This window comes from Crocodylus porosus, unplaced genomic scaffold (genome assembly GCF_001723895.1).
Source record: "Crocodylus porosus isolate Cpor-Errol unplaced genomic scaffold, CroPor_comp1, whole genome shotgun sequence".
Taxonomy (NCBI): domain Eukaryota; kingdom Metazoa; phylum Chordata; order Crocodylia; family Crocodylidae; genus Crocodylus; species Crocodylus porosus.
Window position 1 is genome coordinate 9,566,849 of NW_017728917.1, and position 12,931 is coordinate 9,579,779.

Here is a 12,931-nt window from a genome sequence, read left to right on the forward strand (position 1 = left end):
ATATTAGTTTTGTTTAAGGAGCCAAGTTATGGACTTGAAACTTGTTGATAATGACCCAGCAGGCATTATTTTAAATCAACTGGTTTTATTAAATGAGCCAGAAATGAAAGAGGCAGGGCTAATTACCAACATTCCTTGATGAATTACCTAGTGGTGTGTGGTAAATCTCTGTGCGTCTTTGTCTTTATCTTTATCCCCAAATTTATCCCTTACTTATTTCTCAAAAGGTTAAAGGACACCAGGCTAATTAACGTGCCAATCAAATGGCAGACAATCATTCAAGGTAAGGTTCAGTTTTTACACTTTCAGGCATTTGCATCTCCGCCTGGTACTTCTTAATCTATTCTTTCTTTCTTTTTTTTTTTTTTTTTTTAAATATATTACTGTTAGGCAGGGGAAGAAAAAAGAGCTAATCTTGTCACAGTCAGGCACGTTGAAGTTGCCATGCTGTGCTGGGCAAAATGCTACATATTTGTAATTTAGCCAATAAGAAATTCCTTAAGCCTCTCCTGAATGGCAGGAATGTCTGTAGCTTGTCACTTTTAATTCACTCGCTATGCAGCTTCAGCATCTAAGAAAATAAAGCTTCCAAATCAACACCACCACCAAAGCAAGAGAACACAACTGAACACGTACCAGGCCTTAAAAGACTTGCCCAAAGCCTTAAGTTGGACGTTTTAAAATGCATGCCTACATTAAATTTGTAGGAATCAGGTGGCCCCATCTACAACTTAATGACTCATTGCCAAAGAATTAGAAAATTACCTGCTGCCAATATTTTAGTGTCTGGGTGTTGATGTCTTTGGGCTCCCTCTTTAGCAGGAATTAACGCAAAGCCCATACCAGAGCTAGGAACAGAAGTTACACATAAACCAGTATAAGTGGTCAAAAACCCGCTCAAATCTGTAATGCAACAGAAGTTCGGTGCACACAAACTGCTTTCGAAGTGGGTGAAAGTAGTTTAAGATAAACCTGGATGGAGGTAGTATCAGACTTAACTGATTTAGGTCAAACCAGTTTATTGAACTTCTGTCCCAGATCCTCTCCACATGCAAGTTAACTCAGTCCCCCAGCACCCCAGGTTGCTTTGCACCTCCCCCCACAAACCTCCCCTCCTCATACAGGGTGGGCAGGCCCAAGGTGTCTTCTCCAGCTGAGCAAGGAAGTGTGCTCTAGTGCCCCCTGGCTTCTGGCCAGGGCCACTGCAGGCATGTAGCTGCATTTCCAAATCAAAAATGAATGTCTGTTCACTTGCTTATCAGTTCAATCTACACTGTTTAGAATAACCTGTGAAGATTGAATCGATTCAGCCTCGGCTTTCTGGCTCTGTACTTCTGCCTAGCTGAAGTCAGGAACCATCTTCTGCACAGATCGAAGGACAAAGCATCATCCTAAAACCTGACCTGGCTTAATGCAGTGTGCCAGATGAAACATGTTCAACTCATCTCTCCTTGCAGGCAGCAAATGCAATGTTTGCTAATGAGAGCCAGAAAGAAGGAAGTGTTGGTCCTGAAGTGTTTCAAACCCAGGTTCTGGAAGCAATCTCTAAGTTGGGGCAAAGCTGTTCAGCAAGGGTTGGGGAGTCAGGCATCTACTGCTGACTGACTCCATCAGCCACAATTCAGCACTGAAGGTTAGGCCGCTTGCGTGCACCCACAAAGGCTTGAGTGCACTCATTCAGATACGGTTTAAGAAACGTCTCGGGAAAATCTTGCTCTGATGAAACTGAAGTGCCCTTTCTTGCAGTTTAAAGGCTTCCTGTACTCTGCGCATTTCATGGATCCTTTCCTTGAGGCTCTTCTCTTTGTGCCCTTTCTGTATGCCTTGAACTTCCTCTTTCATCTCCTCCAACACACAGATGCTCAACCGCACATTGCTCCTTTCCTGTTGCTCCCTGGGATGGTCTGCACTTATGATCTTTTCCAGTTAGTCAGAAGTTCCCTACATCAATGTTGGAACACTTGCAGAAGAGGAAGACTTGCAATGACTGCTTTAGAGACATGCAGATTTTTTTTTTGCTCAGACAGAGAAGTGCAGCAAGAGTTTAGGCATTAACTGGATGCCAACTGGATTAAAGGCTCGTTGCAGTCACTCTCAGCCTCTTTCGTTAATGGACTATGGAATCTCTCCAATGCCTCTAAAATCCACAACTAGAGGACACTTCCAAGTCTGAGAGGGGAGGCGTTCTCATCCTCTTCTAGAGCAACGAAACAAGATAAACCCCATCACTACTTCTTAAACATCTCATGCCTCTAACTCAAGTAACTTCCAATGACATAAAACAGAAGTGGGCCAGAGCCATCCTGGTCTCCCCAAATGACCTGTTGTCAGGCACAGAAATTACCTTAGAAACGTATTAACACCAACAGGCTGCTCCACCCAAGAACCTACACAGATTTGCGCCTTCCAGAGGACTATGTAAGCCTGTGTAAATAATATATATGGTATTACCCTAGGCTAATACTATATTATATTCACTTTTCTTCGCTCTTGCTCTCACATGAGAGAGAGAGAAAGAGAGAGAGAGAGAGAGAGAGGTCTGCCCTCTTTTCTGCTGGATGTTATTTTAGGATAAACAGGTAAAATTGGCACTGCATGGGCGTACTGTAAAGTCCTACCTGATCCCCAGCACGGGTGTGATCGCACTTGGTTCACATCTCCATTTACGATGCAAATGTCAGAGAGAAAACAGTGCAATTTATCATGCACATTCACCCACCTTAACGGCTCTCTGCCCACTGAACCACTTCTCTCAGGGCTTACTGCAAAATCTTAACCCCTCGGCAGCATCAAGAAGCCCACCCACCAGCCTCTTCAAAACTGGCACTCTCTTGCCAGCACACAGTGTCAGTACTTTGCCTCTAACATATCCACCAACTCTCAGGCCAGGTACAGACATTACACTTTCACCTTCATATTAACTACAACTACTGCTTAAGGTATCGCATACAAAAAAGCTGGCGTTACAGTTCAGCTACCCAAAGCCAGCTGGTAAGCAGACAAGAAAGCCACCCATTAGTACATCAATGACAGGACACCCTACTAAATACCAAGAATCATTGTTCCTGTTTAAGATTAGAAAATAGATCTTTAACATATGGAACTGGATCAGGTGAACTCTAAATCTTCTTTCTGCATAGATGCACCAACTTCTAACATCAGTAGAAAAAGGGCTATGAAGAGCACACAGTACTCCATCATAGTAGGACATGATGGCAAGAGAAGCTGGCATCTATTTCCGTAATTTATCATCCAAACACAGAAGGCATCTCCAACAATGGAAAAATGCTGTGCAAGTTCTGAATGCAAGACAATGAACAGAAGAGTGCAAAACAGGTTTAAAAGTAATAATGCTACAGTTACTGTTTCAATAACATCCACGATAAGGAAAATAAACCTGCAAGACATGGAATAAGTTGTTGAGGCCGTTACATTGGGAAGAAAATGCACATTTGCAGGATCAGTAGGACATTTGAGTTTTCACGTCTCTTTAGGAGTTCCCGTTCAGCTGTTCACACTGGGATGCAGAACAGTCATACTACGCTCAACACATTATTCTATCATGATTAAAAAGCAACCAATACTTTAAAGACTTCAAGGGCAGGCAGAACTAAAACCAAACAGATAAGCAAGGAGAGCTGCAAGCCAAAAAGAGTGGCCCCAGAGGGCTGATCTACACAAGTTGCTCTCTGAAAAGATCTACTCTATCCTGCTGTCTTCTGTCCTTATGTGCAGAGTGCAGGAAAGCGTTATAAAAACTCTCTACTTGGGACATTTATATACAGCAGTGACAGGTGTTATAAAGTAATAGAAAAAGTTATTGCCTTGCTAGCAACTCATTTAGAAGCAACAGGAAAAAAGGAAAGGCCTTTGGCTAAGTACACATGACTGCGTTTTAGGGTTTACTCTCTTTTTGGCAGAGGAGAGCTGGTACTGCCCAGAAGCCAAAGGCAGGAATATATAGTCTCAAACTTGTCTTATTTTGCACACTGTCAAAGTAGGAACCTGTTTTGGTCACATCCTCTAAAGTAAGGGAACAGTTTGTTTCACCTCCCAGGGATCAGGATAAGGGAATTAACAACATGAAAGAAGGGGGGAAACTTATTTCATCACCCAATAGCTGGGCAAGATGTTTTTGTTTTATTACCAGAAAGATGTTTGTTTGATGCTCAGAATGTGATCTGAGCTACTGTATAAGCAAGTCAGTAAAGTGATTAAAGCCCTGGGCAGAGGGACTCCACGCAGCAAAGAAAACCAGAGACCGAACACAGTTTGAGTGGTCTGCATACAGAGCAAAGAGTCACGTGGGCAGCTGGACAGTGGAGAAGATCCACCCTCAACTCCTCAGGAAGAACAGTGTAGCAAAGATTTCCATGCATGTTATTCATGGGATTTAACAAGAGAATCTTGCATTGGGAAAAAAGAGATCATACCTAGAGTCGGTCATAGCAGCAGAGTCCACAGTAGCTTCCGCCAGGGTGTCAGGGAACTGCAAACATGTTTCCCCCAACCAAAAGAGAACATGTTGGATCCAGTTTCAACTGATACCTGGACCATATGACTTGATATGATGGATTAAGACCATCTGGGTCACCCTACTCCTCACCTACCTCAGACCTTAGCATCAGTAGGTGCAATTCACTCACTAAATGGAGAGCTATAATTTTTGGACAACGTGAAGATTTAGCCTTATTAATAGAGGTGCACTGATATAAAATCGGTCCATATTGTATCAGCACCGATAAAAGGAAAATTGGCATCATTGTCAATCAGCTTTTTTTGGCCAACGTGGCTGATCTTATCACCAATAAACGCCACATGCATGCACACAGCCGCTGCTACGCAAATCCCCAGGGGAGGCATGGGGAGCATGTGCCCTCTGGATTTGTGCATGGGGAGAGGGTAGGCTGTGCACTACAGGCTTGGGGTCAGGAGCTGCAGTCTCTTCCTGGCAGGAGGGCTGAGCCAGGGCCGCCCCCTGGGGTGGGCAAGATGTGCGGCAGTGGCACTGGGAAGGGGACTACAGGGTGGCTACAGCAAATTTTGGGGTAGCCACAGCCCACCCCACAGCCACCCTTCCTAATGCCACCGCCAGCCACCCCACCCACAGCCCCAGCCCAGCCCCTCCACCAGGAAGAGGGGGGCGCAGCTCCTGGCCCCAGCCTGCAGTACCCAGCCTGCCCTTGCCCCATGCAAATCCAGGGGGCATATGCCCCCATGCCTCTCCCAGGAGTGCATGCAGTGGCAGAAGCCAACCCCCAACCCTCCTGGATGAGCCGTCTGCAGCCCTGTCCCATGCCCTGCCCTGGCTGGGCAGCACCTGCTTCTGCCCCTGTCCCAGCCCCAGCCCCAGCCCCACCCCCGTCTCACCATGGGGGCCTCAATCTGCCCTGCCTCACATATTTGCCAGCCAGATACTACTCTCCAAGCTGCTGGGATGCATAAACTGGCAATCAGACCAGTATCCGCCACTAGGGCTGGTTAATAATTGGCCATTTGTATTGACCCATAAAATCTTTATCAGTGCACCCCCATTTTCTAACTCGCGTTACAGTAATCCAACAGGGAAACCCAATGGGTTTCAAAAAATTAAAAAGTACTTAAAAAAAAAAAAAAAAAAAGGCTGAAATCTTTTTGGCAAGACCCACTGGTATCCTTGGAAAACCGAGCAAGATAAAAGTTGGGAAGAGCTGATGTTAACAGTCAATACCCATAACCCACACCAGCTTGCTACAATCATCTCAAGTTTATCTATGCTGTAGGTCTTATCCAAAAATTTAAAAAATGGCACAAAATTTAACTTAACACACCTTAAATTCTTATACATTTCATGGTTTGGAAATTTGGTATCTGGGAGGCAACTCAGGAACTGAATGAAACATGGGGCACTCAAGACATTCAGCAAGATGACAAAGACCGTACACGGCAAACCAGCACCAAGGGCTATTCAGCTGCATAGTGACCGTTCCCATCATATACCTGTCATTTACCTTTCAGTATTTTAGGGGGAGAAGCAAAAGTGGTGGCCTAGAAATAGAGGCATCTTTGAGGAAAGGAAGTCATGCATGGGAAGAGTTAATTTAAGTGACAGGATCCACCCAGAGACATTGGAGTCGGACTCGATGACCTACTAAGGTCCCTTCTGACCCTAACGTCTATGAATCTATTAGTGATTTTTGCTGTGATCTAGAAACAAAGAGCTTAACATTCATTCTTTAAAAGCAGGACAACAGGGGAGGAATCAAAATAGGGATTTACCAGCTGTGTTACAAAACCAAAGCAAGTATATGCAGGGTCTTGATTCAATGTCCTGGAGTGCAATCTGAGTTCACCTGGAACAAGGTCATTGCACAGGGAAGATCATAATTTACTAAGCGTTAGCTTTTGAATATTTGTAAGGTTATTCACGTAAGCCTTTCTGCTACAGAGACTTCTGCTAGAGACCAGAGGAAATACTTGAGAGGGAGAAATCACAACTTTGCATCTGATAATAACAATAACAACAACAACAACAACAACAACAACAACAACAACACTACTACTACACCTGGATGTAAGAAACTGCTATTTTTAACTTTACTTTTTAAAGTGCTGATACTCAATCAACCAAAATAGTTTGAAACCATTTTAAGAGAAGCTAGATGTACTTACAAAACAATGTTAATTCTTCTAAATAAGAAGCCTCACACTTTAAAAATGGATTCTGATCCAACATTAACATATGGAATTTAGGGCCTTGGAAACCCTGCAACAAATCAACACTTTTGAAATTATTTTGTCCTACTTCAGAAGTACAGCTTATCTTATTTTTTTTCCAGCTACTTAAGTTAGCCTAATAAAAGATATCAGATTCACCCAAAGAACCTTGTCAGCTTATCTGAAGTACTTTGCATGTCTCCAACTTAGTTTGTGATATTTCCAGCGTCTGCTCCCAGTTTCATTGCAAGGTAGCAGGAAGTGGCAAAACCTAAAGCAACCTCCTGTGAAATTAATTTAGAGTTTGCAGAGGCACCATGGGATACCACAACAAATCCTACTATTGCTCCTGGATCCAAACCAATATTGTTGCAGCTGCATTCTCTCCCTGCCCAGGAACAATCAATTAATTATTCTTCACAAATACCAATATTAATTCCAACACATTTCCTACTACGCTAAATTGTCTTCCTACCTCAGAGAAGCCTTACAATGATGAGTCCACACTCAGGCACCCAGATCATATTAGCTATGAATGGTGTAGTGCATCTTATATAAATAACTCTGAAGAGTGTGCAACTTTGTGAGAGGAGCTAACAGGCATTATTCTGCCAAAGCTATAATAATCCGTTTTGTAATATTCTGTGTTTTTTTTTAGAAAAGTATTTTGGCCTTTTAAATACCACTACCCTTATCAATATGGTGACTGAGACAGGGTTTATGAATCCCTGAAAATCAGTTTCACTGTAAAAATATGAAGGCAAGTTTAGCACATGTATCCAAGACAATCATATTCATATTCTTCATGCTTTAAAAAATATGAATAACCTTACTTCCTCACAAATATCCATTTTGCCCCCCCCAATATATATATATATATTTTTTTTAAACAAAAAAGGTTTTCCAAAATTCTGCTTTAACAAGTCACCTTGCAGATTAGTATTTAGGAAAGCATGAACATCCCTTTTTTGATCCAGCTGTTTCTTAAAAGGTCATGAAGCCCAGACCATCTGGATGATAAAATTACCTATTGTAATATCCTACTCGCCTAATTAAAAAACTTCTGCCCAGTCCTTATGGAAATTGCCTTCAACTCAAAACAGGTAAAGTATAAAATATCAGCTCTGATAACACTGATATCTAGCAAATACTCAGTATACAGAAGCCTCTCCGTTTCTGTTATCAGGTGCTGGTGTGAATTCCTCTATGGAAAAAAAACCTTGCTTAAAGCAAACTGATTTCTAGGCGAAATCCAGTCTCTGCTGAAGCCTAAGGGAAATCAGTCTTCAGCAGGGCCAAGATTTCAGCTTCCATGGTTTAAAAAAGTTTCCAGGTTCTAGATGAACAGGATTACATAACTGAAGCGACAGACAGCTGAATTGGGTTCTGGCTACTTCTATAAGGAAGAAAGCAAAACCCCAAAAAAACAACCCATACATTCTCCACTTCCATGCATAATTAGGCCGCTTGCAAAGCAACATCTCACCTAGGTGGAGACAGAGCAAAACACCAAAGTTGGTTTGTTCCAATGTGCAAATCAGGCACCAGGGAATGGCATATGGGATTTCAGTCACCCCTGCCTTGGCAAGGCCTGGTACTCTCCTGCTCCACGCTTGACACACCATGCAACATCCTGCTTGAGGAATGCAAAATGCTTCCCGGACTTCAAGCCTTGTAACGCTTCCTGCTATTACCTTTCCTAAGGCTGCCAACTGCCATTTGAGCCAATGAAAAGAATGGTATGGTAACAGGACCGGAGTCCTACCTCTGAGTTTGCAGTATTTTCCCTTTAAAAAATAGGGAGGCTTTGCTGACTTCAGACTAATGTGGCCAACTCCCTTTCTTGGCTTAACCTAGGTTCTTCCTGGCATCTCTGCGGGACACCCGGCACTCCTCGTACCTGTCTTTGCGGTGCAAATAGCCAGGCAGAACTAATCCTTACCATTCTCAGTTTATAAAATAAACAAACACTGGCTTCCACCTGCCATCTTTCTTACCTACATCCTCTTTTACCTCTGTCATATTATAACATATGTTTGTCTATTTGCACACGTATCTATATGGACTGCTCTCTCATGTGGGAAGGTAGCTACTAAACAGACAAAAATATAGCATGTTACTGATACTGCTATGATTAGCAGTCCCATATCCAACAGCACCCGACTACTAACATTCTTTCAGCAGTTAAACACTTAAGATAGAAATAAGGCAATACATTGCTATAATGTTCCCCAAGACTCTTGTACACCCACAATTCATACCACGGATGAGGGAACCCCTTTAACCCCCTCCCTCCCCTAAAAAAATCCACATACATTTTAGGAAAATCTCTAAGTCAGGCATTCCAGTAAGGTTTCAATGACACAGTTTATGCAAATCTTACTGGGTATAACTATGTTGCAGTATTTCAGAAAAGCTAAATAAGTTTCTTCAAATTGCTGATTTGAAGACAAGCTGTTTTTCTTCAGTTTATTAACTTCCATGTGAAACACTGGTAGAGAAATAAAAATGGATCGTAAAAATCACTACCATTTTTCTCTTGTTCCTTTTTTTTAAAAAAAAAAAAAAAAAGGACATACAATTCCAAACATACTTGATTTTTTCCATAAGTACTCTGTTTTTCCCAATTCTTGCATCTTGAATGCTCAGCGTCACTATATTCCATAGATAGCATCCATCAACAAGAAAACCGTCACTATATTCGCGTGGCATCTTAAAGTGTGTATGTTCAGCTTACTTCAGACCCAAGCAACTTTTTAAAACAAATCTAAAGATGCAGTTAATATACAACCATGGCACCAACATACCACACACTAAAAAGAGTCTATTGTAAAGTAGCTCAATTGTATTAGTAGGTTAGTCTTTGCAGATTGACTCAAGATAGCTGCTAACCTTCATGCTGTAATAAAACCCAATGAAACAAGAAAAAAATATTACACAACACAGTTACATGCAACAGATCAAACAAGTTAAAAGTATGCAACTTTTTACTGTTAGCAAAGTTTTGCTTTGATATAGCACTGTTCCCCAACCTTTACAATCATGCTCTTTTAACAAAAGATTTCATTGCCGTCTTCTTTATTAGACTTACCCTTCATGTGTGAAATTTAGACAGTTTCTATTCAATAGTTTTTCCACAAAATTAGCAAGCTACATATCCTTTGGTAGAAAGACACTAACAAGCTTCTACAGTTTCTAGAACAAGGAACCTAAAGCTACTAATACCAAGCAAATCATTTAAGCAAAAGGATTACAATGACTAGATGCAAAAAGCTGGAAACTCACTTGTATCGCAGATTAAGCCTGTATAAGGCGGTCTTTTGTAATGGGTTTCCACGCAGTTTAAAAAAAATGCAGTGGAAGATTAGTTTGAAATACTTTTGAATCAGGATATTTAAACACATGAAAAATAAGGGAGGGGGAAGGATTCAAAAAAAGGTGGGGGGAGGGAAGTGTATGCATTTTGCAAATGAAGCTTTCTTCTGAAATCAAAATTTAAGACTCCCACTCTTCCTTGGTCCCAATACGTTGAATTCAAACTGAAAATGAAGCCAAACCTGCAGCTTATTTGCTAAATTAGCAAAAGTGTCAGTAACTAGGTCACCAGCACACGGAGCACATTTAGACGAGTACAAGAGACGATAAAACGGAAGAGTCAGAAGTCCAGAGAAACATCCCCCCTACATACCTTGAGGACTTCCATTGGTACCTGAGTCGCTGGGGGCAGGCTACTGGGCACGCTGACGTTGATGGCTGGTGTCTGGCTGACCGGGACTCTCTGTTGCATGAACTGGGCTGCTTGCTGCTTCTGCTGCTGCTCTCGACGCTCTTGCTCTTGCATCTGCTCACGCATGAGCTGCTGTCGTAGCAAGATTCGTGATGTCATACTGGAGGAGCTTAGGGGAGGCTTGGAAGCCCCAGGATGCTCTGAACTACTGTAGAAAGACCAAAAAAAGACACAGACAGCTCAGTTTCCACCACTCCATTCATTATTCTTGTGTTCTGAAGTTTGCAGAATTATGCTAAGACATAGAACAAAAAACAAAAAACCCCAAAAAAAAAAAAATCAGTAACAATATGCTGATCTACCGTAGGTCCTTAGCAGGAAAATTAAGCAAAGTTATCCTGATGACATGTAAACACGTTATCAATACGTAGCAGGAAGAGGAGGATTATTTGTTCCAAGTTTTACAACCATTTAATGCTCACTGATACCCAGCAGAACTACAGAGCTCCTATAATGTTGTGACATGCACCACCGGGTTCTTTTAGAGAGACACCATATTTCTATTATGCTGCCAATCTTAAGTGCCGGCACTTTATCACTACTCTGCCATCTAGGTTACGAGCCATTAGCTATCACTTCAAATTTCACAGGATTTTACATGAGTAATTAAACTTCAGCAAAGGGGGAAAATGCGAGTCCAAATAGAGAAAGGTAGAAAACAAAGGCTGTTCCACAACACATCCCGACATTCCCAACCGTGCGTAGTCCCTCCACACTGAAGGGCAGGCTTGCACAACAGCGACTGCTGCTGGATCTGGGGAAGGTGGTACAGTGAAAGGTATGAGATGAGTTGGGAGAAGGCCCCTGCAATGCACATTCCTCTGTAACCAGTTACCTATAAAAAAAAAATATTACAGCCCAATGGCTAATACAAGTATTGCACACATTTGAATGATATCGATTGTTCTAAGCCACTTCTTGGAAGCTGTAACCCCTTCTCTTTATATGCATATCACGATCTACAACAGGTGACAAGCCATTTATCAACCCCTTATATAAAGATTCCATATGGAAGTTATTGCCATGATTTTTATAAGGTCTTTCATCCGAGATGACCCCCTAAAGTGCTTAACGAACAACTGTATTTGTCGCCTACTGCAGGTATGCAACACATCATACAAACAAACGGATAACAGGTTAGACTGGAAAAAAAAATGCATAAAACAGTGAAGGAAGCTTCACTCCTGTAGGTAAACACTGTATATTTGTTTCTTGTCCAGGCACTTTTGCCAAGGACTGGTATACTATTAAATCCATGGCACAAAATTTTGACAGCCGGACTGGGATTTCAAAAGCACTAACTGGGCACACGCTAAAGCCAGAGATAAAGCTCCCACTGACACTTAAGCAACGCCAGTTTTAAGCCGTTGCTTGACATTCGTGAAAAGCCCACTCTTCAGCTTATATCATCTGAACATGACACGACCTTACAATTATAACTTTGGAATAAAGATGAACTTTAACACCTGTTGTATCAAACGTCTTGCCAAAAGCCAAACCCTCAAATTTCCCAACACATCTCACTGCTATACAACAACATGTTTTTTCCTACAAGATTAAAAGTTAAGCAAGTGGAGTTAATATCCTCAGAAACTAAACTGCATTAAGCCCATTAAAAATGTAGAACTTTGAATCCAAGTAGGGGGCTGGGGAGAAGTATTTAACTGGTAGCAACTACAGAAGCCTGCTTGTGTAGACTGGTTTCACTGGAGCGGCACCAATTCTGAAAGTGCCACGGACCCTTCCTTGCCCTTTAAGAAGTTCTTAAAAAAGTATGAAGAGAAGGGAGGGGGAAGGAAAAAAAAGGAAAGACCGTCTTGCTATTTAGGGCCTGTCAGGTTAAAGCATTCCCAGAGAGACTGATCCTTTTGATAAAACAAGAGAAAAACCTTTGTGGTGAAGCTAATTCAGCTGGGGAATAAATCGCACTAATTAGCTGCTCAAGACAAGTCACTGACTGTGATACTTGCAAAAAAAAAAAAAAAAAAACCTCCCAAAAAAACCTTTCAATTAACAGTGAAGCAGTCTCACATCCTAAATCCAGAGTTCCCTAACTTTACTGAAGTTTAAAAGAGCTTGAGACATTCACACATTTCCAAATTGCTGAGATGTTCTATTTAAAAATGGTTACTAAAAAAGTTAGGTTAGGAGTTAAAATACCCTGTGCTGGATTTCTGCAGTAAAAGCCATGCCTAGATTGATCCTGCTCCTATTGAGGCCAATGGAAATATGCCTTTATTTTAGTTGCACAGCAGCTCCTGAAAAGACGCCAAATCCATAGGCTTGATGGCCTTGGGGTAGACCTTGCAAATACACAGCATGTCTAAAACAAACAGCCAAAAAATCCCTCCCACCCATTTTCAAAAGCTAAGGGGTGAAACAAAAAAAGCTAAAGGGTGAAAATGCTAAGAGGAATTGTAATACAGATGCTGTTCTGGGCATGAGCTG

General features: G+C 41.8%; 1 protein-coding gene across 9 annotated transcripts in view; it reads right to left on the bottom strand.

Annotated features, from left to right (window-relative positions):
- Nucleotides 1–12,931, bottom strand: part of MITF (melanogenesis associated transcription factor) — a 120,430-nt gene that overhangs the window by 42,912 nt on the left and 64,587 nt on the right. For all 9 annotated transcript variants that reach the window (XM_019536661.1, XM_019536664.1, XM_019536663.1 and 6 more), the window contains exon 2: nucleotides 10,385–10,631. In XM_019536661.1, the coding sequence (XP_019392206.1) occupies nucleotides 10,385–10,631 (247 nt within the window). The remainder of the gene's footprint in view (nucleotides 1–10,384; nucleotides 10,632–12,931) is intronic.